The 22789-nt window shown below is 50.4% G+C and overlaps 1 protein-coding gene across 1 annotated transcript in view; it reads left to right on the plus strand.

Moving 5' to 3' along the window:
* OTOF (otoferlin) overlaps positions 1–22789 on the plus strand; it is a 218906-nt gene that overhangs the window by 23196 nt on the left and 172921 nt on the right. Inside the window, exons 4-9 of the mRNA XM_053937555.1 lie at positions 777–876; positions 11491–11702; positions 16352–16438; positions 19670–19705; positions 22156–22191; positions 22742–22762. Coding sequence (XP_053793530.1) covers positions 777–876; positions 11491–11702; positions 16352–16438; positions 19670–19705; positions 22156–22191; positions 22742–22762 — 492 coding nt within the window. The remainder of the gene's footprint in view (positions 1–776; positions 877–11490; positions 11703–16351; positions 16439–19669; positions 19706–22155; positions 22192–22741; positions 22763–22789) is intronic.

Genomic DNA, 22789 nt, shown 5'->3' on the forward strand with positions numbered 1-22789 from the left:
CATGTCCTGCGGGGCACCTTGGAGACAGCGCTCTGCCAGGATTGATCCGTGCTCGGAATGTGGGAAATGAGGGATGGAGGTGGAAATCCGGGAGGGGCTGGAGCGTGTCCAGGGAAGGGGACGGAGCCCCAGGAGGGGCTGAGGGAGCTGGGAAGGGGCTCAGCCTGGAGAAAAGGAGGCTCAGGGGGGACCTTTCCCCTCTCCACAACTCCCTGGGAGGAGCCGGAAGGGATGGGGATCTTATCCCAGGAAAACAGGGACAGGATGAGAGGGAATGGCCACGGGGAGGTTCAGGTTGGATGTTGGGAAGAATTCCTTCACACCACTGGAGCTTGGAGCCGCCTGGGATGGTGGAAGGAATGGGGATGAGCTCCAAGGTCCGTTCCCACCCAGAGAATTCCATGATTCCATGACCTGGCGCAGAGGGATGAGGGGCAGCCCCTGGTTGTTGTTCGAGTCACCGGCATGGAAACCGCTGCGGACATTCCTTATGGAAAAGGCCACTTTGGGATCCCTCAGCGGCATCCCAGGAATTCAAGAGTGATGGCTCCCAAATCTCCTCCTTTCCTTATCCCAACAGCATTCCCTTGGGATGGCTCCTCCTTTTCCCATCATCTCCACTGAGCCCCTGATCTGGGAATGTCCCCTCTCCCTCTTCCTAAGGAAAACGGGAAGCAGAGCCCCGCACAGCCCCTCGGACAGCAAATCCCTTTTCCCGTGGAAACCCGGTCCTGGCGGGTGAGAGCTCCCGGGATTTCCTGTCCTTTGCTCCGCAGGCTCATCGGGACGTTCCGGATGGTCCTGCAGAAGGTGGTGGCGGAAGGGCAGCTGGAGGTGACGGACACGCTCATCGATGACAACAATTCCGCCATCCAGGTGGGTCACCGAGGCCAGCGTTCCCGTCATTCCCGGATCCCTGTGTCCGTGTGTCCCGCTGAACCTGTGGGAACGGGGATATTGGTGTTCCGTGCCTTGATCCCGCTGCTCCTGCTCCGAAGGGATGAGGCAGCCGGGAACGTCCGGAGGGTGCAAAGAGAAACCCGGACTGGAAAAGCGTGGAAAATTTGGGATGGGGGGAAAAAGCAGGGATGGATCCGGTTTGATTCGAGCACGGGCAGGGAGAAGCAGAGCCCAGGATGGAATCACTGAATTCCAGACGGGTTTGGGTGGGAAGGAAACTTAAATCCCATCCCATTCCAACCCTGACACCTCCCACCATCCCAGGGAGCTCCAGCCTTTCCTGGGACACTGCCAGGGATCTGGGAATTCTCTGGGAATTCCAGCCCAGCCGGGAATTCCTTCCCAAGATCCCAAAATCCCAAGCTCCCCTTTCCCACTGGAAGCCATTCCCTGGCTCCTGGCCCTCCAGCCCTTCCCCAAATTCCAGCTCTCCTGGAGCCCCTTTGGGATCGGGGAGCAGCTCCAAGGATTCCCTGGATCCTTCCCCGATCCAGCTGCACATTCCCAGCTCTCCCAGCCCAGGATTGGATCCAGCCCCATCCTGATTCCTCCTTGAGAAGGAATTTCAGGATCCAGGGTCTTCACTGGGAATTCGGGACTCCAGGAAGTGTCTCCCTTCCCTTTTCCATTCTCAAATTCCATAAAAATCCCCCTGAATGGATTCCAAATGTCTGTAATCCCAGAATCCCGGAATGGTTTGGGATGGGATCCATGGAACTTCCATCCCATCCCAGGGACACTTCCCACGATCCCAGGGTGATCCAAACCCACCCTTGGACACTGCCAGGGATCCGGGGATTCTCTGGGAATTCCAGCCCAGCCGGGAATCCCTTCCCAAGATCCCAAAATCCCAAGCTCCCCTTTCCCACTGGAAGCCATTCCCTGGCTCCTGGCCCTCCAGCCCTTCCCCAAATTCCAGCTCTCCTGGAGCCCCTTTGGGATCGGGGAGCGGCTCCGAGGATTCCCTGGATCCTTCCCCGATCCAGCTGCGCATTCCCAGCTCTCCCAGCCCTGGCATTGGATCCAGCCCCATCCCCATTCCTCCTTGAGAAGGAATTTTGGGATCCAGGGGCTTCACTGGGAATCTGGGACTCCAGGAAGGGTCTCCCTTCCCTTTTCCATCCCTAAATTCCATAAAAATCCCCCTGAATGTATTCCAAATGTTTGTGATCCCAGAATCCCAGAATGGTTTGGGATAGGATCCATGGACCTTCAATCCCATCCCAGGGACACTTCCCACGATCCCAGGGTGATCCAAATCCACCCTTGGACACTGCCAGAGATCCAGGGATGCTCTGGGAATTCCAGCCCAGACGGGAATTCCTTCCCAAGATCCCAAAATCCCAAGCTGCCCTTTCCCACTGGAAGCCATTCCCTGGCTCCTGGCCCTCCAGCCCTTCCCCAAATTCCAGCTCTCCTGGAGCCCCTTTGGGATCGGGAAGCATCTCCAAGGATTCCCTGGATCCTTCCCCGGTCCAGCTGCACATTCCCAGCTCTCCCAGCCTGGCATTGGATCCAGCCCCATCCTGATTCCTCTCTGGGAAGGAATTTCAGGATTCAGGGGCTTCACTGGGAACTTGGGACTCCAGGCAGGGTCTCCCTTCCCTTTTCCATCCCCAAATTCCATAAAAATCCCTCGGGATGGATCCTGAGTGTCCTTGATCCCAGAATCCCAGAATGGTTTGGGTGGGATCCATGGACCTTCAATCCCATCCCAGGGACACTTCCCATGATCCCAGGGTGATCCAAATCCACGCTTGGGCACTGCCAGGGATCCAGGGATTCTCTGGGAAATCCAGCCCAGCCAGGAATTCCTTCCCAAGATCCCAAAATCCCAAGCTCCCCTTTCCCACTGGAAGCCATTCCCTGGCTCCTGGCCCTCCAGCCCTTCCCCAAATTCCAGCTCTCCTGGAGCCCCTTTGGGATCGGGAAGCATCTCCAAGGATTCCCTGGATCCTTCCCCGATCCAGCTGCACATTCCCAGCTCTCCCAGCCCTGGGATTGGATCCATCCCCATCCCAACTCCTCTCTGAGAAGGAATTTCGGGATCCAGGGGATTCACTGGGAATCTTGGGATTCCAGGAAGGGTTTTCCTTCCTCTTTCCTCCCTCTTACATCCCCAACTTCCACAAAAATCCCTCTGCATGGATCCTGAGTGTCCTTTATCATGGAATCATGGAATGGTTTGGGTTGAAAGGGACCTTAAAGCTCATCCAGTTCCATCCACCCCCCTGGCAGAGAGCAGGGACAAATGGGATATTGGGAAGGAATTCCTGGCAGGCAGGGTGGGAAGGGGCTGGGCTGGAATTCCCAGAGAAACTCCGGCCAGCCCTGGATCCCTTGGAGTGTCCAAGGCTTGGATGGGGCTTGGAGCAGCCTGGGACAATGGGAAGTGTCAGGGTTGGAATGAGATGGGATTTAAGGTCTCTTCCCACCCAAGCCAGTCTGGGATTCCAGGATTCCATCCCAAGCCCTGGCCGGGCTAGGAGGCCATCAGGAATTACTTTGCCGCCGGGAATTTGGGAGGATTCAACTTCCATCCACTGATTTTCCCCCTCTGCCTTTTGTGACGCCGAAGGCTCCCCAAAATACGGGATTTTCCCCCCTTGGAGGGCGATTTTCATCAGGCAACTTCCCAATAAACCAGAGAGCAGCTGGAATTATTCTTCCCAAGCACATCCGCGCTCCTTGCATTTTCCCTCCGTCCTCAGGACTGCATTCCTGGTTTTTTATTGGTTCTGCTCCCTCTATCCCCCCCTCATCCCCGGGAGAAGCCACTTAATGGAATCCTGCTCTCCTCCCTGCTAATTCCAAGAATTCCGCTCATCCTCCCCTGTCCCTGGTGCTGGATGAGGCAGCGGCTTCCCGGGAAAAAAGGGGGTGGGGGCGGATTTTTAATATTTTTTAAAATTTTTTAATGGAACCCCCGGGGTTGGATATCAGGATCAGAAATAGCCGCGTTTCCAAGCGCGTTCCAAAACTCCGTTTCCATGGGAAACGGCTCCCAGGAGATGGGAAGGCGGCGAGGGGAACGAAGCGGGGGCTGCTCCGAACAGCGGGAGATTTTCCCTGGGGATGGGGGATCGGGATGAGGGATGTGCTCCCGGAATTGGTGTGGGGGGGGGATGTTCCTATCCTGCTTTTCCTGGAAATTATGGGATTCCAGGCGAGGAGCTGCCTCGGGGATTTCCCGTGTGATCCAAGGGTTTGGGAAAACAGAGGTGGAGGCCACGGAGCTGCTCCAAGGGCTGGGAGAGCTGGGAATGTGCAGCTGGATCGGGAAAGGATCCAGGGAATCCTTGGAGCCGCTTCCCGATCCCAAAGGGGCTCCAGGAGAGCTGGAATTTGGGGAAGGGCTGGAGGGCCAGGAGCCAGGGAATGGCTTCCAGTGGGAAAGGGGAGCTTGGGATTTTGGGATCATGGGAAGGAATTCCCAGCTGGGCTGGAATTCCCAGAGCATCCCTGGATCCCTGGCAGTGTCCAAGGGTGGTTTTGGATCACCCTGGGATCGTGGGAAGTGTCCCTGGCATGGGATTGGAGATCCATGGATCCCATCCCAAACCATTCCGGGATTCTGGGATCACAAACATTTGGAATCCATTCAGGGGGATTTTTATGGAATTTGGGGATGGAATAGGGAAGGGAGACCCTTCCTGGAGTCCCAAATTCCCAGTGAAGTCCCTGGATCCCAAAATATCTTCCCAGAGAGGAGCTGGGATGGGAATGGATCCAATGCCAGGCTGGGAGAGCTGGGAATGTGCAGCTGGATCAGGGAAAGGATCCAGGGAATCCTTGGAGCCGCTTCCCGATCCCAAAGGGGATCCAGGAGAGCTGGAATTTGGGGAAGGGCTGGAGGGCCAGGAGCCAGGGAATGGCTTCCCAGTGGGAAAGGGGAGCTTGGGATTTTGGGATCTTGGGAAGGAATTCCCGGCTGGACTGGAATTCCCAGAGAATCCCTGGATCCCTGGCAGTGTCCAAGGGTGGGTTTGGATCACCCCGGGATCGTGGGAAGTGTCCCTGGGATGGGATTGAAGATCCATGGATCCCATCCCAAACCATTCCGGGATTCTGGGATCGAGGACACTCAGGATCCATCCCGAGGGATTTTTATGGAATTTGGGAATGGAAAAGGGAAGGGATACACTTCCTGGAGTCCCGAATTCCCAGTGAAGCCCCTGGATCATGAAATTCCTTCCCAGGGAGGAGCTGGGATCGGGCTGGATCCAATGCCAGGCTGGGAGAGCTGGGAATGTGCAGCTGGATCTGGGAAGGATCCAGGGAATCCTTGGAGCCTTTTCCAGAGGGAAAGGAGAGCTGGAATTTGGGGAAGGGCTGGAGGGCCAGGAGCCAGGGAATGGCTTCCAGTGGGAAAGGGGAGCTTGGGATTTTGGGATCTTGGGAAGGAATTCCCGGCTGGACTGGAATTCCCAGAGAATCCCTGGATCCCTGGCAGTGTCCCAGGAAAGGTTGGATCACCCTGGGATGGTGGGAGGTTGGAATGAGACGGGATTTAAGGTCCCTTCCCACCCATCCCGAGGCAGTTTCTGGGAACCATTTTTCCATTTTGGAACCATTTTTCCATTTTGGAACCATTTTTTCCATTTTGGAACCCAACGGAAAACTTGGAAATTGTTTTCCTTTTTCCCGGGCTGGCTGAGAACCATCCCTGGCAGCTCCCGACTTTATTGCCTTGGCCGGGAGATTAAAAACTCCGGGAATGCCGGAGCCAGGAGTGAAATTCCAGCCGTTTTCAGTCTCCTACAGCCGCAAAGGTTCTGAATTAATTTTTTTCTCTCAAGCAGCAGGGAAAAAAAAAACCAAAAAACCGTAAAAAATCAATTTAAAATCCCCAGGGAAAAATCTCCCCCCCGCCCCACCAGCTCTTCAGGGAAATTTCTCCCTCTTCATTTTCTTTCCCATTCCATTGTTTCCAGCGGGAATTTCTAATCCCAGCCCACACCCCCTAATTGCCCTTGCAAGGCATGATCCCACTCAGCCCACAGATCTTTCACTTTTGTTCTGTCCTTAATTTTCCCTGCCTGGAAAGGATTTTTTAACTCCTAAATCCAGCTGGAAAAGGAGATTTTTAACATCCGAATATCTGAAAATGTTAAAAAAAAAAATTAACATTCCAACGTTGATCCCTGGTTTTCCTTCTAATTTCCTGTTTTTTTTGGTTTTTTTTTTGTTTTTTTTTTTTTTTTTTTTTTTTTTGGTTGTTTTTTTTGTTTTGTTTTTTATTTTTCTTTTTTTTTCTTGTTTTGTTTTGTTTTGGTTTGGTTTGGTTTGGTTTGGTTTTTTTGTTTGTTTTTTTTTGTTTTGTTTTGTTTTGTATTTTTCTTTTGTTTTGTTTTGTTTTGTTTTGTTTTGCTTTGTTTTGTTTTGTTTTGTTTTTACATTCTCCAATTGCTTTGGGGGGGGGGGGGGGAAATTAGGTGTGATTGACTCAAATTTGAATATTGCCCAAAAAAAAAAAAAAAAAAAAGAAAGACAAGAAAAAGAAAACAAATCAATCAAAACCTTCCCGCAGAGCTCCATTCCCAGCTGGGACTGAGTCACCCTTTGGATTGACACGTGCGGAATGCACAGAATCCCTCTGGAATTCTGGTTCTCTTCCCAAATCTTGGATTTTTTTCCAGCCTTCCACCATCCCTTGTTTGGAGCAGCTGGGGAGGCTGCACCTCCTCCTAAACATCTTAAACATAAATATTATTTAATTTTTTTTTCTTTTTTATTCCTTTTTTGTTTGTTTGTTTTTTTTTTTGTTTGTTTGTTTTTTGGTTTTTTTTTTTTGTTTTGTTTTTATCTAAAATCCGTTGGTTTGAACCCAAAAATAACAGATAATTTCTCCACGGAAGCAGAGTGGAGGTGGAAAAGTGATTTTTTTTCCTTTTCCTTTAATCTCGGCAGCAGCTGATGGCTTTTGAAAAGAGACATTTTCTAGGAGAGGCAATTGGGAATTTAATTTTGCCTTTTTTTTCCTTTTCTTTTTTTTTTTTTTCTTTTCTTTTTTTTTTTTCTTTTTTTCCCGATTTGCTTTGTCCAAATCTGAGCTTTTAGAAGGACTTTGGCCATGGGAGCGAAGGCAGCAGGATGGAATCCCAGGGATTTTATTCCATTTGGGATGCAGGGGAAGATTTTAGGGAGGAAAAAAAAGGAAAGATTTTGGGGAGAAAAAAATAAATATTTTAGGGAGGAAAAAAAGGATTATAGGGAGAAAAAAGGAAATATTTTAAGGAGAAAAAAAGGAAATATTTTAGGGAGAAAAAAAGGAAATATTTTAGGGAGAAAAAGAAGGAAATATTTTAAGGAGAAAAAAAGGAAATATTTTAGGGAGAAAAAAGGATTTTGGGGAGAAAAAAGGATTTTAGGGAGAAAAAAAGGAAATATTTTAGGGAGAAAAAATATTTTAAGGTGAAAAAATGAAAGATTTTAGGGAGAAAAAAAAGAAGTATTTTAAGGAGAAAAAAAGGAAATATTTTAGGGAGAACAAAGGATTTTAGGAAGAAAAAAGGAAATATTTTAGGGAGAAAATGAGATTTCAAGGAGAAAAAAGGAAAGATTTTAGGGGGGAAAAAAGGAAATATTTTAGGGAGAAAAAAAAGAAATATTTTAGGGAGAAAAAAAGGAAATTTTTTAGGGAGAAAAAAGATTTTAAGGAGAAAAAAGGAAATAATTTAGGGAGAAAAAAAGGAAAGATTTTAAGGAGAAAAAAAGAAAAATTTTAGGGAGAAAATAAGATTTCAAGGATAAAAAATGAAACATTTTAGGGAGAAAAAAAAGAAAGATTTAAAGGAGAAAAAAGGAAATATTTTAGGGAGAAAAAAGGAAAGATTTTAGGGAGAAAATGAGATTTCAAGGAGAAAAAAGGAAAGATTTTAGGGAGAAAAAAAGGAAATATTTTAGGGAGAAAAAATATTTTAAGGTGAAAAAAGGAAATAATTTAGGGAGAAAAATAGGAAATATTTTAGGGAGAAAAAAGGATTTTAGGGTGAAAAATGGATTTTAGGGAGAAAAAAGGAAATATTTTAGGGAGAAAAAATATTTTAAGGTGAAAAAAGGAAATATTTTAGGGAGAAAAAAAAGCAAGATTTTAAGGAGGAAAAAAAGGAAATATTTTAGGGAGAAAAAAGGATTTTAGGGGAAAAAAAGGAAAGATTTTAGGGAGAAAATGAGATTTCAAGGATAAAAAAATGAAAGATTTTAGGGAGGAAAAAAGGAAATATTTTAGGGAGAAAAAAGATTTTAAGGTGAAAAAAGGAAATATTTTAGGGAGAAAAAAAGGAAATATTTTAGGGAGAAAAAAGATTTTAAGGAGAAAAAAAGATTTTAAGGAGAAAAAAGGAAATATTTTAGGTAGAAAAAAAAGAAATTTTTTAGGGAGAAAAAAAGGAAATTTTTTAGGGAGAAAAAAGGAAAGATTTTAGGGAGAAAATAAGATTTCAGGGAGAAAAAAGGAAAGATTTTAGGGAGAAAAAATATTTTAAGGTGAAAAAAGGAAATATTTTAGGGAGAAAAAAGGATTTTGGGGAGAAAAAAGGAAAGATTTTAGGGAGAAAATAAGATTTCAAGGATAAAAAATGAAAGATTTTAAGGAGAAAAAAGGAAATCTTTTAGGGAGAAAAAAAATTTTGGGGAGAAAAAAAGGAAAGACTTTATGGAAAAAAAAAAAGGAAATATTTTAGGGAAAAAAAAAAGGAAAGATTTTAAGGAGAAAAAAAAGGAAATATTTTAGGGAGAAAAAGGAAATATTTTAGAGAGAAAAAAGATTTTAAGGAGAAAAAAGGAAATATTTTAGGGAGAAAAAAGGAAATATTTTCGGGAGAAAAAAAGGATTTAGGGAGAAAAAAAGGATCTTAGGGAAAAAAAAAGGAAATATTTTAGGGAGAAAAAAGGAAATATTTTAGGGGAAAAAAAAGGAAATATTTTGGGGGGGGGAAAGGAAATATTTGAAGGAGTAAAAAAGGAAATATTTTAGGCAAAAAAAAAAAAGGAAATATTTTAGGGAGAAAAAGACTTGAAAGCTCCAAACCTGAATTTGCTGCAACCTGGAGTAAGTCGGGAATGGCCCCATGGCAAAGGGAGAGGAATTTACTCGGAGTTGGTTCATCCAGGGAGGTTGGACGTGGGATTTTGGGAAGGAATTCCTGGCTGGGCTGGAATTCCCGGATCCCTGGGAGCGCCCAAGGAAAGGTCGGACATTGGGGTTTGGAGCGCCCTGGGAGGTGGGATGGGATTGGGATGGGTTTTAAGGTCCTTTCCCACCGGAACCATTCCAGGATTCCGTGATCCATAAGGAGCTCGAGGTGAAGCTTGGACACGGCCAGAGCCGGGTCCCTTCGTGTCCCCGAGCCCCGCCTGGGCTGGTCGTGGCCACACTGGGAGATCCAAACCAGGACCGATCCAAGATTCCACATTCCTAAAAAAAAAAAACAAAAACCCTGCCCAGCCCGGAGACAGGACCAGGCTGGAGTGAAGCACCACAAATCCATGGATTAGCAGCATCCCGGGGTAAAATTCCCAACGAAGCGGTGGACCAGGGAACACAGCTCCACCAGGGGCTGGTATCCAACTGCTCCTGGTGCCTCCAGCTGCTCCCAGGGCTTGCGGCTCTTCCGGGCTTTTCCTCCGCTGGTCTGGGATGCACCGGGAATTCCGGTGAACGCGGTCAGATCCCTCTCCGGCCAAACGCTGCTCTCCTGGTGTCCAGCTGTTGGAACCCCGGCCGCTGGGAATTTTATCCTTCCTGTGCTGGCAGACTCTGGCCCCCAGGAGAGCTCTGCCTTTGGCCTGAGGCCCTGGAGAAGGTTTCCAAAATGGATTGAGAGCGCTGGGATTACAGGTGTGGAGTTGGTTACAAGTGTGTGATGTCACAGGGTGGAAAACTTAGAGTTTGGGGTTTTAGAATACAGTAATATAGAGAGAGCTAAGATGGAGGTTTTAGGGCAGTGGCTGCTCCTTCTTCTTCACCTTCTTCTTCTTCACCTTCTTATTCACTTTCTTCTTCTTCACTTTCTCCTTCACTTTCTTCTTCACCTTCTTTTTCACTTTCTTCTTCTTCACTTTCTTCTTCACCTTCTTCTTCCCCTTCTTCACCTCCTTCTTCTTCACCTTCTCCTTTTTCACCTTCTTCATCATCATCTTCTTCTTCACTTTCTTCTTCACTTTCTTCTTCACTTTCTTCTTCACTTTCTTCTTCTTCATCTTCTTCTTCACCTTCTTCTTCACCTTCTTCACTTGCTACTTCTACATCTTCTTCTTCACCTTCTTCATCTTCTACTTCTTCACCTTCTTCTTCACCTTTGTCATCTTCTTCACTTTCTTCTTCACCTTCTTCTTTTTCACTTTCTTCTTCTTCACTTTCTTCTTCACCTTCCTTTTCTTCACCTTCTTCACCTTCTCCTTCTTCACCTTCTTCATCATCATCTTCTTCTTCACCTTCTTCTTCACTTTCTTCTTCACTTTCTTCTTCTTCATCTTCTTCTTCACCTTTTTCTTCACCTTCTTCATCTTCTACTTCTTCACCTTCTTAACCTTCTTCTTCTTCACCTTCTTCTTCTTCTTCACTTTCTTCTTCTTTTCTCCTTTTTCACCTTCTTCATCTTCTTCTTCACTTTCTTCTTCACCTTCTCCTTCTTCACCTTCTTCATCATCATCTTCTTTACCTTCTTCTTCACTTTCTTCTTCACTTTCTTCTTCTTCACTTTCTTCTTCACCTTCCTTTTCTTCACCTTCTTCACCTTCTTCATCATCATCTTCTTCACCTTCTTCTTCACCTTCTTCACTTGTTACTTCTACATCTTCTTCTTCACCTTCTTCATCTTCTACTTCTTCACCTTCTTCTTCACCTTTGTCATCTTCTTCACCTTTGTCTTCTTCTTCACCTTCTTCTTCACCTTCTTCATCTTCTTCTTCTTCTTCACTTTCTTCTTCTTCACCTTCTTCTTCTTCACCTTCTTTTTTCTCTTCTTCTTCACTTTCTTCTTCACTTTTTTCTTCACTTTCTTCTTCTTCACCTTCTTCTCCTTCACCTTCTTCTCCTTCACCTTCTTCTCCTTCACCTTCTCTTTCTTCACCTCCTTCTCCTTCACCTCCTTCTCCATGGGTTTGGGTGGTTTTGTGTAAATGGATAAAAACCTCCGCATTGCGGGTCACGGGCGGTTGGTTACTGGGTAAAAAGTGAAAATAATTGAGGTGTCATTTCTTAATTGGACAGTTGATCCCTAAAAGGCCTCGTAGAGAGGGGGAGATGGGGCTCCACTTTTGGTTTGTTGGAGTGAAGGGCTGCAGAGCCCGGGGTTTGTGAGGCTGTGACAGAGACAAGAACTGATAATTTCAGTCTGAGCACAAAATTCCATCTCGCCGTTTAATCCCGACCCTGGCAGAAGAAGAGAAGCAAAGAATCCGCATCCAGGAACAGAGAAACTTTGGGATCAGCAAGCCTAAAACGCCCAGCGGCCGATGCTCTTCCCGCTTTTTGGATTTCCCGGGATATTCCACGGCCGCTGATGGTTTCTCCCTGTCTTGCAGACCAGCGTCTCCATCGAGATCCGCTACCAGGCTCTGGATGGGACGGTGGGCACCTGGAATGACAAGGAATTCCTGGAGACGCCCAGCGTGCACTCGGAGGGCGATGGGAGGTATTCCTTGGAGACCGACAGCCTCCTGTCTGGCCACCGGCACGGCTCCGACGTCTCTCCCGGGAAATCCAACCAGCAATCCACGGAGAGGAGCTTCAGGAGGTAACGGGACACGGAGATCTTGGATGTGGGATTGTGGGGGGTTTGGGAAGGTCATCCCCGAGCTGCTCCAAGGGCATCTCCTGCCCTCGGAGGATCCATGGAACAGCTCCAGGTGAGGGTGGGATCCAGGTATCCTCCAGCAGGTCCTGGTGCTCCACCACACCTGGAGTTGAACTTCCAGGATTGTAGCACATGGACAGGAAGCATCATTCCATCCTGATCCCGAGGGGATAAAAGGTCTGGATGGGGGTCAGGGCTCACTGGTGGGCCCATGGAACAGCTCCATGGATCCACCAGTGAGTGGATCCAACAGGTGAGGCTGGGATCCAGGTGGCCTCCAGCAGGTCCTGGTGCTCCAGGACAGAGCTGAACTTCCAGGATTGTAGCACTTGGAGGGAAAATGTCATTCCATCCTGATCCCAAAGAGGATGAAAGGTCTGGATGGGGGTCAAAGCTCACTGGTGGATCCATGGAACAGCTCCAGGTGAGGGTGGGATCCAGGTATCCTCCAGCAGGTCCTGGTGCTCCAGGACAGAGCTGAACTTCTAGGATTGTAGCACATGGAGGGAAAATGTCATTCCATCCTGATCCCAAAGGGGATAAAAGGTCTGGATGGGGTCAGGGCTCACTGGTGGACCCATGGAACAGCTCCATGGATCCACCAGTGAGTGGATCCAACAGGTGAGGCTGGGATCCAGGTGGCCTCCAGCAGGGCCTGGTGCTCCAGGACAGAGCTGAACTTCCAGGATTGTAGCACATGGAGGGAAAATGTCATTCCATCCTGATCCCAAAGGGGATAAAAGGTCTGGGTGGGGGTCAAAGCTCACTGGTGGATCCATGGAACAGCTCCAGGTGAGGGTGGGATCCAGGTGGCCTCCAGCAGGTCCTGGTGCTCCACCACACCTGGAGAGAGTTGAACTTCCAGGATTGTAGCACATGGACAGGAAGCATCATTCCATCCTGATCCCGAGGGGATAAAAGGTCTGGATGGGGGTCAGGGCTCGCTGGTGGACCCATGGAACAGCTCCATGGATCCACCAGTGAGTGGATCCAACAGGTGAGGCTGGGATCCAGGTGGTCTCCAGCAGGTCCTGGTGCTCCAGGACAGAGCTGAACTTCCAGGATTGTAGCACTTGGAGGGAAAATGTCATTCCATCCTGATCCCAAAGAGGATAAAATGTCTGGATTGGGGCCAAAGCTCACTGGTGGATCCATGGAACAGCTCCAGGTGAGACTGGGATCCAGGTGGCCTCCAGCAGGTCCTGGTGCTCCAGGACAGAGCTGAACTTCCAGGATTGTAGCACTTGGAGGGAAAATGTCATTCCATCCTGATCCCAAAGAGGATGAAAGGTCTGGATGGGGGTCAAAGCTCACTGGTGGATCCATGGAACAGCTCCAGGTGAGGCTGAGGTCCAGGTGGCCTCCAGCAGGTCCTGGTGCTCCACCACACCTGGAGAGAGCTGAACTTCCAGGATTGAAGAGCTTGGAGGGAAAGTGTCATTCCATCCTGATCCAGAGGGGATGGAGGGTCTGGCTCCTGGTCAGGCCTCACTGGTGGGATTTCGATCCAGGCGGAATCTCAGGTGTCCATGGAGAGCATGGTGCTCCTAGGATTGAGGTGGCTCCAAGGCAGATGTTGGGATCTCAGTCACTCCCTGGGACGAGTGGAATCCCACACCAAGTGATTCCTGCTGGGAATTCCTGAGGAATTCCAGGCGGGACACCTCCAGTTCTTCCAAGGGAAGTTCCAGTTCTCCATCCATTTAGGGATCCGTAGCTTTCCTTGGGTGTCGTCGTGGGCTCCCGGGATCTGCCCCTGGATGGGAACAATCCCAGGGACTGAATCCCGACATTCCTTGACGCAAAGCTGCTGGAACCAGTTGCAACCCCAGCCCGATGGGATTTGACTGGGAATGCTGCAGGTGACTCCTTTGGGATGGAGTCCGAGCTGGGACCAGTTCTCCGTGAGCCTATGGATACTCAGGGCACAATCCTTGGATGGCGGCGGAGTCCGCATCCCTGGAGGTGTCCAAGGAATTCCTGGATGTGGCACTCAGTGCTCTGGGCTGGTGGCAAGGTGGGGATCAGCGATCCTGGGGGGATTTTCCAACTTCTGGATTCTGTAAATCCAGGATTTGCAGCCACGAGGGGATTCGTGGAATGCTAAGGGGGCTTTTCAGGCAGCTTTCCACAGTTTTTGGAGTTGTGGTATCCAGGGGGGGCTTTGTCCACTCCGGGAGCTCTTGAATCCATTGGGAAAGGGAACAGTTGGAATAGGGGAGACATCAAAGCCCTGAAGTTGCTGGAATTCTTCAGGATTGAGATGGGGGTGGAAGGGAGACTCTGGAAGTGGGAGGGGCGGATGGTGAAGGCAGAGCTGGGTCCTGGTGTCACCCACGGCTCCCTCGGGAACACCACATTCCCTGCCTGCTCCTCATGGATCCACCGCTTCCATGGTGAGGGATGAAGGAGGTCAATCCCGGTATTCCCAAATCATGGAATACCAGAACACTTCCGGCTGGAAAATCCCTCTGAGAGAGCACCGAGTCCAAACATTCCCCCAGCACTGCCAAATCCCTAAATCCACGCGGGAGCCCAGCCTGGAGCTGTGAATCCAAAGAGAGCCCTGTGAATCAGCTGCTCTTTCCATCCCATTTCCCACCAACCCCTCAGGGTTATCCCATTTTGGACCACATTCCATCTGGGATTAGCACTTTATTGTGGCCAAAAAAAAAGGGGGGAAAACAGCTTTTTCCCCCACGGATCAGGGAATATCTCCCTAATTGCTCGCATGCCTCCAGGGCAGTTTGTTAACTGTGGGAACTGGGCTGAATCCAGGGAATTTTCAAGCAAATTGGAAGCACGGCATCGTTTAGTTTCCCGGCTCAGCGAGCTGGGACGAGGCTGAGCGGGAATGTGGGGATGGATTGAAAAGGTGGATGCCGGGCAGGGAGCCAGGAATGTCACAGCTGGAAGAGGGGGTGTCTTGGTTTGAAAAGACAGGTAAGGAAGGCAGGAGCCTCCCCTGAAATGGAAAATGCAAACCCCCTCCCTCTGAATTGTTATAAATTTGAAATTAAGAGGCTCTCTGGCAGAGATATGGGAATGGGAATAACAGTTCTTTATTGGGAAAATTAAAAATACAAATGCAATAGTACAAACAAACAAAACCAACCCTGCCAGAGTCAGAGCAGGCCCTGGCAGGCTGTGGGTCAGGGTGGTGGCAGCAGTGCCATTCCATGGGGGCTCAGCCCTCCTGCAGTGCCAGCTGTGCTTCTGCTGGAGCAGGATCCTGGACAAGGTTGGAGTTTTCCTCTGGAGCTCCAGGGCTGCTGTGGATGGGCCTGGGCTCCCTCTGGGAATGCAGTGGGGCAGAAAGCTGCTCCTCTGGGAATGCAGTGGGGCAGAGAGCTGCTCCTCTGGGAATGCAGTGGGGCAGAAAGCTGCTCCTCTGGGAATGCAGTGGGCAAAGGCTGCTGTGGTGTCCCAAAACCTCAGATTGTATCCAGGTAGGAATGCTGGGCTCCTCCTCTGGAGCATCTCCCAGTGGGATGGAATTTTCTCAGCCATGCAGGGACACCCACAGGTCCATGAACAGCAGATAATTAATAATTAATGGCCCATGAACAGCAGATAATTAATAATCAATGGCCCATGAACAGAAGAGATCTCCTGGAGGGAGGATGGGTTGTGGAAGAGATAAAGAAAATGAACAGAACTGCCCCACCTCTGACAGACTGTAAATAGAACACACACAAATCTTAACAACCCAGGACAGGGAACAGGCTGGCTGGGATGGGATATCCGAGTCCTGCCTGTGCCACTGGAATTTCGGGATGCAGGGAGCACGATGGATGCTCCATCCCTCATGGAAGTGTCCAAGGAAAGGTTGGATGGGGTTTGGAGGAACCTGGGATATTGGAAGGTGTCCCTGCCCCTGGCAGGGGTGGCACTGGATGGGATTTAAGGTCGCTTCCCACCTAAACCAGTCTGGGATTCCAGGATTCCAGGGAACTGGAGGATGCTGCTGGGATGGCTCCAGGTCTGGGTTTTCTGGTTTCTCGTCAGATGAATCCTGTGGGATGCAGCTCTATGGGATTAAAGCAGAAAATTAAGGACCCAGGGAGAGCTCAGAGCCCCTTCCCGAGACCAAAGGGGCTCCAGGAGAGCTGGAATTTGGGAAAGGGCTGGAGGGCCAGGAGCCAGGGAATGGCTTCCAGTGGGAAAGGGGAGCTTGGGGTGGGACCTTGGGCAGGAATTCCTGGCTGGGAGGGTGGGAAGGGTCTGGGCTGGAATTCCCAGAGGAGCCGTGGCTGCCCCATTTTAGGAAGAGTCGTGGCATTTGCCGAGCGAGGGATGTGCAGAGCCGGGTCCTGGGCGGGGGCTCCAGGTGGGATAGTGGGAACAATTCCTTCATGGAAAGGGCTGCCCATCCCTGGCACAGGGAAGGGCTGGAGCCCCGATCCCTGGTGGCATTTCAAATCCCTGTGGATGTGTCCCTTGGGGACATGGATCGGGCGTGGCCCGGGCAGTGCTGGGGATGGTGGGGCTCGGAGAGCTTTTCCAACCCAAAGGGCTCAGTGATTCCATGATTTTGGAATCCTGAATCCCGGCCAGGACAGGGCTGATGTTTGCGGTGTTCCCACCAGGATGGAAGAGGACGAGCTGTATTTCCACAGCGAGGATGAGCTCCTGGGAGAGGGGGATTCCCTGAGCCAGGGATCCCTGGACACGAGGTAGGGAGAGGCTCCGCAGTGCTGTGCTGCTCCGTGCCTTTTCCCGATGGGAATTGTCCCACAGGAATTGTCCCCGAGTTCCCATTCCTGGGCTGCTGGTGGGGAGGAGAAGTGATGGAACAGCCAGAAAAGCAGCCTTGGAATGGGATTCCGGATGGAGATCGGGATACGGGCTGGGACACTGCTGTGCTTTTGAGGTGCCCTTCTGTCTCCATGTCCTGTTCCCAGATCCCGGGATCAGCCATTCCCATGGGAATGAGCTCCCTGCGTGTGCATGGAAGTTGGTTTGCTGTGGCTGTTCTCGGAGTGACAAAAGGGTTTGGGAAGGAGCCAAAGAAAGGGAATTTCAGGTAAAATCCCAAGGATCGTCCCAAGAGGAGCTCAGCCACAGGAAGGAGCATTTTGGGAAAAGCTCCTGAATTCCTGTGGGATAAGGGATAGCAGGAAGGATGTGGAGGGGCTCATAATAACAGGATTTAAAACTGGCTCTGACTTGGATAGGGTGGAGTTGGACCAGGTGATCCCTGTGGGTCCCTTCCAATGGAAAATATCCCATCCCATCCCATTTCCATCCCATCCCGTTATCCCATCCCATCCCATCCCATGGATCCCATCCCATGGACCCCATCCCATCCCATTATCCCATCCCAGGGATCCCATCCCTTGGACCTCATCCCATCCCCAACCCATTATCCCATCCTATCCCATCCTATCCCATCCTATCCCATCCCATGGATCCTATCCAATCCCATGGATCCAATCCCATGGATCCTATCCCATGGACTCCATCCCATCCCATGGATCCCATGGATCCCATGGATCCCCTGGATCCCATCCCATACCATTATCCCATCCTATCCCATCCCATTATCTCATCCCATGGACCCCATCCAATCCCATGGATCCCAACCCATCCCATTATCCCATTATCCCATTATCCCATTATCCCACCCCATCCCATTGTCCCATTATCCCATCCCGCCTTTTCCCTGGCTGGGCCATGGATTCTGTTGGATATCAGGGCAGAGTCCAGGATCATCCCAGATCATCCATCCCAGCATTCCCGGTCAGGCTGGATCGATTCTGGCTGGGAGGGGGCAGGAATTCCCCCAGCCTTTCCTCATGGAAGTCAGGGATGAGCGAGGATGGAGCTGGGAGGGTGAGATTCCCAAAGCCGAGCTGTTTAAACGAGGTTTTTAGGGATAAATCCCCTCTTTTAGGAATAGAGGCATCCATACAAGCAGCAGGAAGGGGATGGTGTGGGGAATACTGGAAATACAGAAAATTCCCTGGGATGGGAGAGGTTTATCCCCCATCCCAAACAATTCCCAGGTCTCAGCACCTCTGGGGGCGTCCATGGGGTTTTATCCCTGTTTTCACGGAGAATTCCTGGAGGATTTTGCTCCAAGGAATAAAAAAAAAAAAAAAAAAAAAGTGGGAATAAAAGAAAATAAAGGTAAGAGGTTCTGTATTCCAGCTTTTGGGAAGGATCCAAAGGATCTAAAGGTGCTTGGATGTGAACCATCCTTTGGAATTCGAGGAAGGGTTTTGGTTAAAATTCCCTTGGGAACAAAAATTTCCCGGCTCCTTTGGAAGGCCTTTCCTTCTCCATCACTTACAGATCCCAGATCTGGGAAAAATTTGGACGGGAAGAATAAAACCAGGAATTTTGGTGTTTCCAGACCTGCACTTCTGACAGGAAATTCAGTGGGATGGGAAGGGCTCCTGCTGGGCCCTGTCTCAGCCTTCCTCATCCTCATTCCCAATCCCATTCCCAGTCCCATTCCCATTGTCCTTTCTCCAGCCTGGGGATCCCTTTGGATTCCCTGTTTTCCACATGAATGGGAGGTTTGTGGGCAGAGATGGGTGGGGGGAAAGGGCAGTGGGATACGCAAGGAAAAGTGGGATGAGCAAGGCATGGAATTCCCTGTCCCTGGAATGTCACAGGACCATGGGCCAGGCCAGTCCACAGCCCTGGAGACAGGGAATTGTGGAACCATGGAATATTCCGGGTGGGAAGTGACCTTAAAGCTCATCCCTTTCCAATCCTGACACTTCCCACTATCCCAGGCTGCTCCAAACCCCAACGTCCAACCTGGCCTTGGACGCTCCCAGGGATCCAGGGGCAGCCACAGCTTTTCTGGGAATTCCATCCCACCCCCCTCCCCACCCTCCCAGGGAAGAATTCCTTCCCAAAATCCCATCTGAATCTATCCCTTGGCACCTTAAAGCCTTTCCCCCTTTTTCCTGGCATTCCATCCCTTATCCAAAATCTGTTCCTGGGCACGGGGACCTGGTTTCACTTCCGTCTTTTCCAATGACTAATCCCACGATTCCAGGCATTCCCTTCCCTGTTCTGCCTTTCTCCCACCCCACTCCCAGCTTGGAGCCCCTTTTCCGCCTGGAGAATCCCCTGGGATTCGGGCATGGACATCCCGGAGAGGGTTGAGCCTGGAGATCCCGGACTTTGGCAGCTCTGGAAGCAGAGGAAGATCCCTCTCCGGCAGATCCAGGACAGCCTTGTCCCATTCCCATGGAGCAGAGCATCCACACCAAGGATTTTGGGAATTCTCCTGTAGAGCTGCCGAATCCAGGGAAAGCAGATCCAGCTTCTCCTTGGCCGCTGCTGGATCCAGGCTGGTCCTTTGGGAACGCAGGGAATTTCCCACCTTCACTCCCTCTTCCCCAGGGAATGTGCGACCCTCCCGTGTCCGCAGATCCGTGTGGACGCCTCTGCTTTTGGGAATTTCCCAAAATTGGGGAATTTCCATGCAATGAAGCAATCCTGCAGCTTTCCAAGGGATGGGAAGGACTTCCCATCACTGGGATGATGGCAGGGCTTTCCAAGGGTTTCCAAGGGCTGGGAATTCCCCTTTCCTCCTTCGGGGAATCCTGGCACAGGGTACAGCACCTGCCCATTCCCACTTTTCCTTTGGGACTTGAGCAAATCCATCCCAAGGAAAAGGAGGGAGTGGGAAATGGAGGTCAGGCAGGAGGGAACCACTTGGAAAAGGTGGAATATTGGCCAAATATCCCCCCAAAATCCGGTCTGGGACAAGCCTGGATCCTGTGGACACAACGGGAATTGGCATGGGGATATCCTGGGATTCCAGCCGTGCATGGAGTGCTTTGCTGTGCCGGAGTGTTCCCAAGTTTTTCCTGGTTTATAAAACAATGGAAGAGCCTTAGATCACAGCCGGAATTTTTCCTCTCTCCCTGTAAATTCCCAAGCCTTGGAGACGAAGCGGAAGAAGATCAGCATTCCAGGTAAATTCCCACAGCAGATCCCACTCCCCCTTCCAGGGCTGATCCACCCACAAAGTTCTGCTTTCCAAAGAAAATTCCTTAAATCCAGGATCCGCATCAAGACTTGGATCTGTTAAATTTCCATTTTTGTGCTTCCCTGGGGATCCCAAGTTTGGAATCTGCTCATCCCACACAGAATCCAGGGATGAAGGAGCCAGGAATGGGAGGTGAAGCCTTCCCATGTGCCACGTCCCTGGAATGGCTTTGGCTCCTTGATCCCTTGGGAATTTAAACCAAACAAATCCATGAAAAAAAAAATCACAGGGAAGGATCCAGAATGGGGAAATAAAGAGCTAAAAAAATCCAGCTTGGATAAAAAAAAAAATCCCAGGAGATGGGAGGATGTTGGAATCGGGACAGGATCCTTCAAAAAGCTGGACTTGTGTTCCAGTGAGGAAAACAGAAAAGAACAGGAAAAATTTCATATTGGGAAGGAGCTCTTCCCTGAGAGGGTGGAGAGTGGCTGGGATGGAATTCCCAGAGAAGCTGTGGCTGCCCCTGGATCCCTGGGAGTGTCCAAGGCCAGGCTGGAGAACCTGGGGAAGTGGGAGGTGTCCCTGCCCATGGAATGGGATGAACTTTAAAGCCCTTTCCTACCCAAACCATTCCGGGATTCCACAATTCCATGATTTATTCACCGACATAGACTCACCCTTAAATTCCCAGGAAAAGTCAAGAGGGATGGGCACTTCCAGAGGCAGCTCGGGAATTGCCAAAAACCTGTCTGAGCCCAGCTCCCAACCCCCTGGAAAGTGAGAATCCCGGGAAGCACCATCCGATAGGGGCTGTCCTTGAAATATTCATGGCCAGGACAAAGCTCGGAGCCGAAAGGAATCTGCTCCCGGTGAATTATTGATGGAAGCTTTTCTTCCGTGTCCCGGCGGATCCGAGCCTTGTCCGACTGCCTGTCGCTAATTATCCCTCTGGCACCTGCTCCAAAGTTGGGATCTGTGCCAGGCGTGGGAGAACTCGGAATGAAAATCCCCACAGGCTGCCGGGGCACTCCCATCCCCATTCCCTTCCCTTCCCATCCCCATCCCCATCCCCATCCCCATCCCCATCCCCACTCCTATCCCCATCCCCATTCCCATTCCCATCCCCATTCCCATTCCCATTCCCACTCCCATTCCCACTCCCATTCCCTTCCCATCCCCATTCCCACTCCTATCCCCATCCCCATTCCCATTCCCACTCCCATCCCCATTCCCATCCCATCCCCATTCCCATCCCCATTCCCATCCCCATTCCCACTCCCATCCCCATTCCCATCCCATCCCCATCCCCATTCCCATTCCCATTCACATCCCCATTCCCATTCCCACTCCCATCCCCATTCCCATTCCCATCCCCATTCCCATCCCCATTCCCACTCCTATCCCCATTCCCATTCCCATTCCCATTCCCATCCCCATTCCCACTCCCATCCCCATTCCCATTCCCACCCCCATTCCCACTCCCATCCCCATCCCCATCCCCATTCCGATTCCCATTCCCATCCCATCCTCATTCCCGTCCCATTCCCATCCCCATCCCCATTCCCACTCCCACTCCCATCCCCATTCCCACTCCCATTCCCATTCCCATCCCATCCCCATTCCCACTCCCATTCCCACTCCCATCCCCATTCCCATCCCCATTCCCACTCCCATCCCCATTTCCACGTGGATATGGCTCTTGAGGACACGGATCAGTGCTGGGAATGGCCGGAATTTGGGATAGTGGGGAATTCATCCATGCCCGAATACATAAGAAGGGTCCAAAATTCCCAAATCCACGTGGCATTTGGGCACGGATCTTTGGGATGTCACAGTGCCACCACCAGGATGAACAGGAAGTTTGGGATCTTTTCTATCCTGGGAAAAAAAGTCCCAGTCTAAGTTTTCCATCTTTTTTCCCAACCCCTCCCTTAAATTTAATTAAATTACATTAATCATTTAATGTGCCATTAAATTCCTTGGAAAAAATATTGCATCCTGAGGATCCTGAAAATCAGGAAAAGGTTCAAACCAACGGAGCAGGTTCTGCCGCGAGTCCCAGGGCAGAGCTTTCAGAACCTGGAGATTTTTCCTGGATTCTGGGAATGTAAAATTGCCCCCAGCCTGTCCCGGTGGAGGAGATTCCCAGATGGAGCAGGAGCCATGGATAATACTGGAAGTGCTGGACACAGCTCCTGTTCCTCATGCCGGAAGTGCAGATCCGGCCTCCAGCCGGGTTTTTCCCGGGAATAGGGGGAGTGGAACACCCTGGGCTGGATGCACAGCTGGAATTCCCTCCCTGGAGCACCCGGAGCTTGGGCACAGCCCCCTCCTCCTGGGAAGGGGTGTCCCTGCTCCCTCAGGAATTCTGACACTGGGATTTAATTGGATTTTTTTTTTTTTTTCCCCTCTCTTTCTCTCCGGTGCCTCATCCAGGATTAAGTTTAACGATGGATACAAGGCAGTGGCAAGGTACCAAAATGTCCTGGTGGGAGGGATCCCAGATTTTGGGGTGGGATCTGGGATTCTGGGGGATTGCTTCCATTCCAGCCCATCCCAGGCACCCACATCCTACAGACAGGTGCAGGCCCCGGCATAATCCCAGGATTTGGGATACAGGTCAGCCTCATCCTGTGCTCCCTCTGCACCGTATCCCACATGGTGATACCAGGAATTATAGGATACCAGGAATGCCTTCCCACTGGGAAATGGAACCTTGGGGTGGGATATCGGGAAGGAATTCCTGGCTGGGAGGGTGGGAAGGGGCTGGGCTGGAATTCCCAGAGAAGCTGTGGCTGCCCTTGGATCCCTGGAAGTGCCCAAGGCCAGGTTGGAGCACCCCGGGATAGTGGAAGGTGTTAGGATTGGAATGGGATGATCCTCAAGGTCCCCTCCCACCCAAACCATTCCTGGGATTTGAGGATCAGCCCCTCCCCCTGTCCTGCTCCCGTGGGCCGTGTCCGGTTGGGAATGTTTGTTAATTCCTCACTTTCCTCCTCCTGGCTCCGTCTCCTCCCAACAGCGAAGACCCGGAAGATCCCAGGTACGGGACGTGGTGTCCCCGCTTCCC

This window comes from Vidua chalybeata, chromosome 3 (assembly GCF_026979565.1).
Source record: "Vidua chalybeata isolate OUT-0048 chromosome 3, bVidCha1 merged haplotype, whole genome shotgun sequence".
Lineage (NCBI taxonomy): Eukaryota > Metazoa > Chordata > Aves > Passeriformes > Viduidae > Vidua > Vidua chalybeata.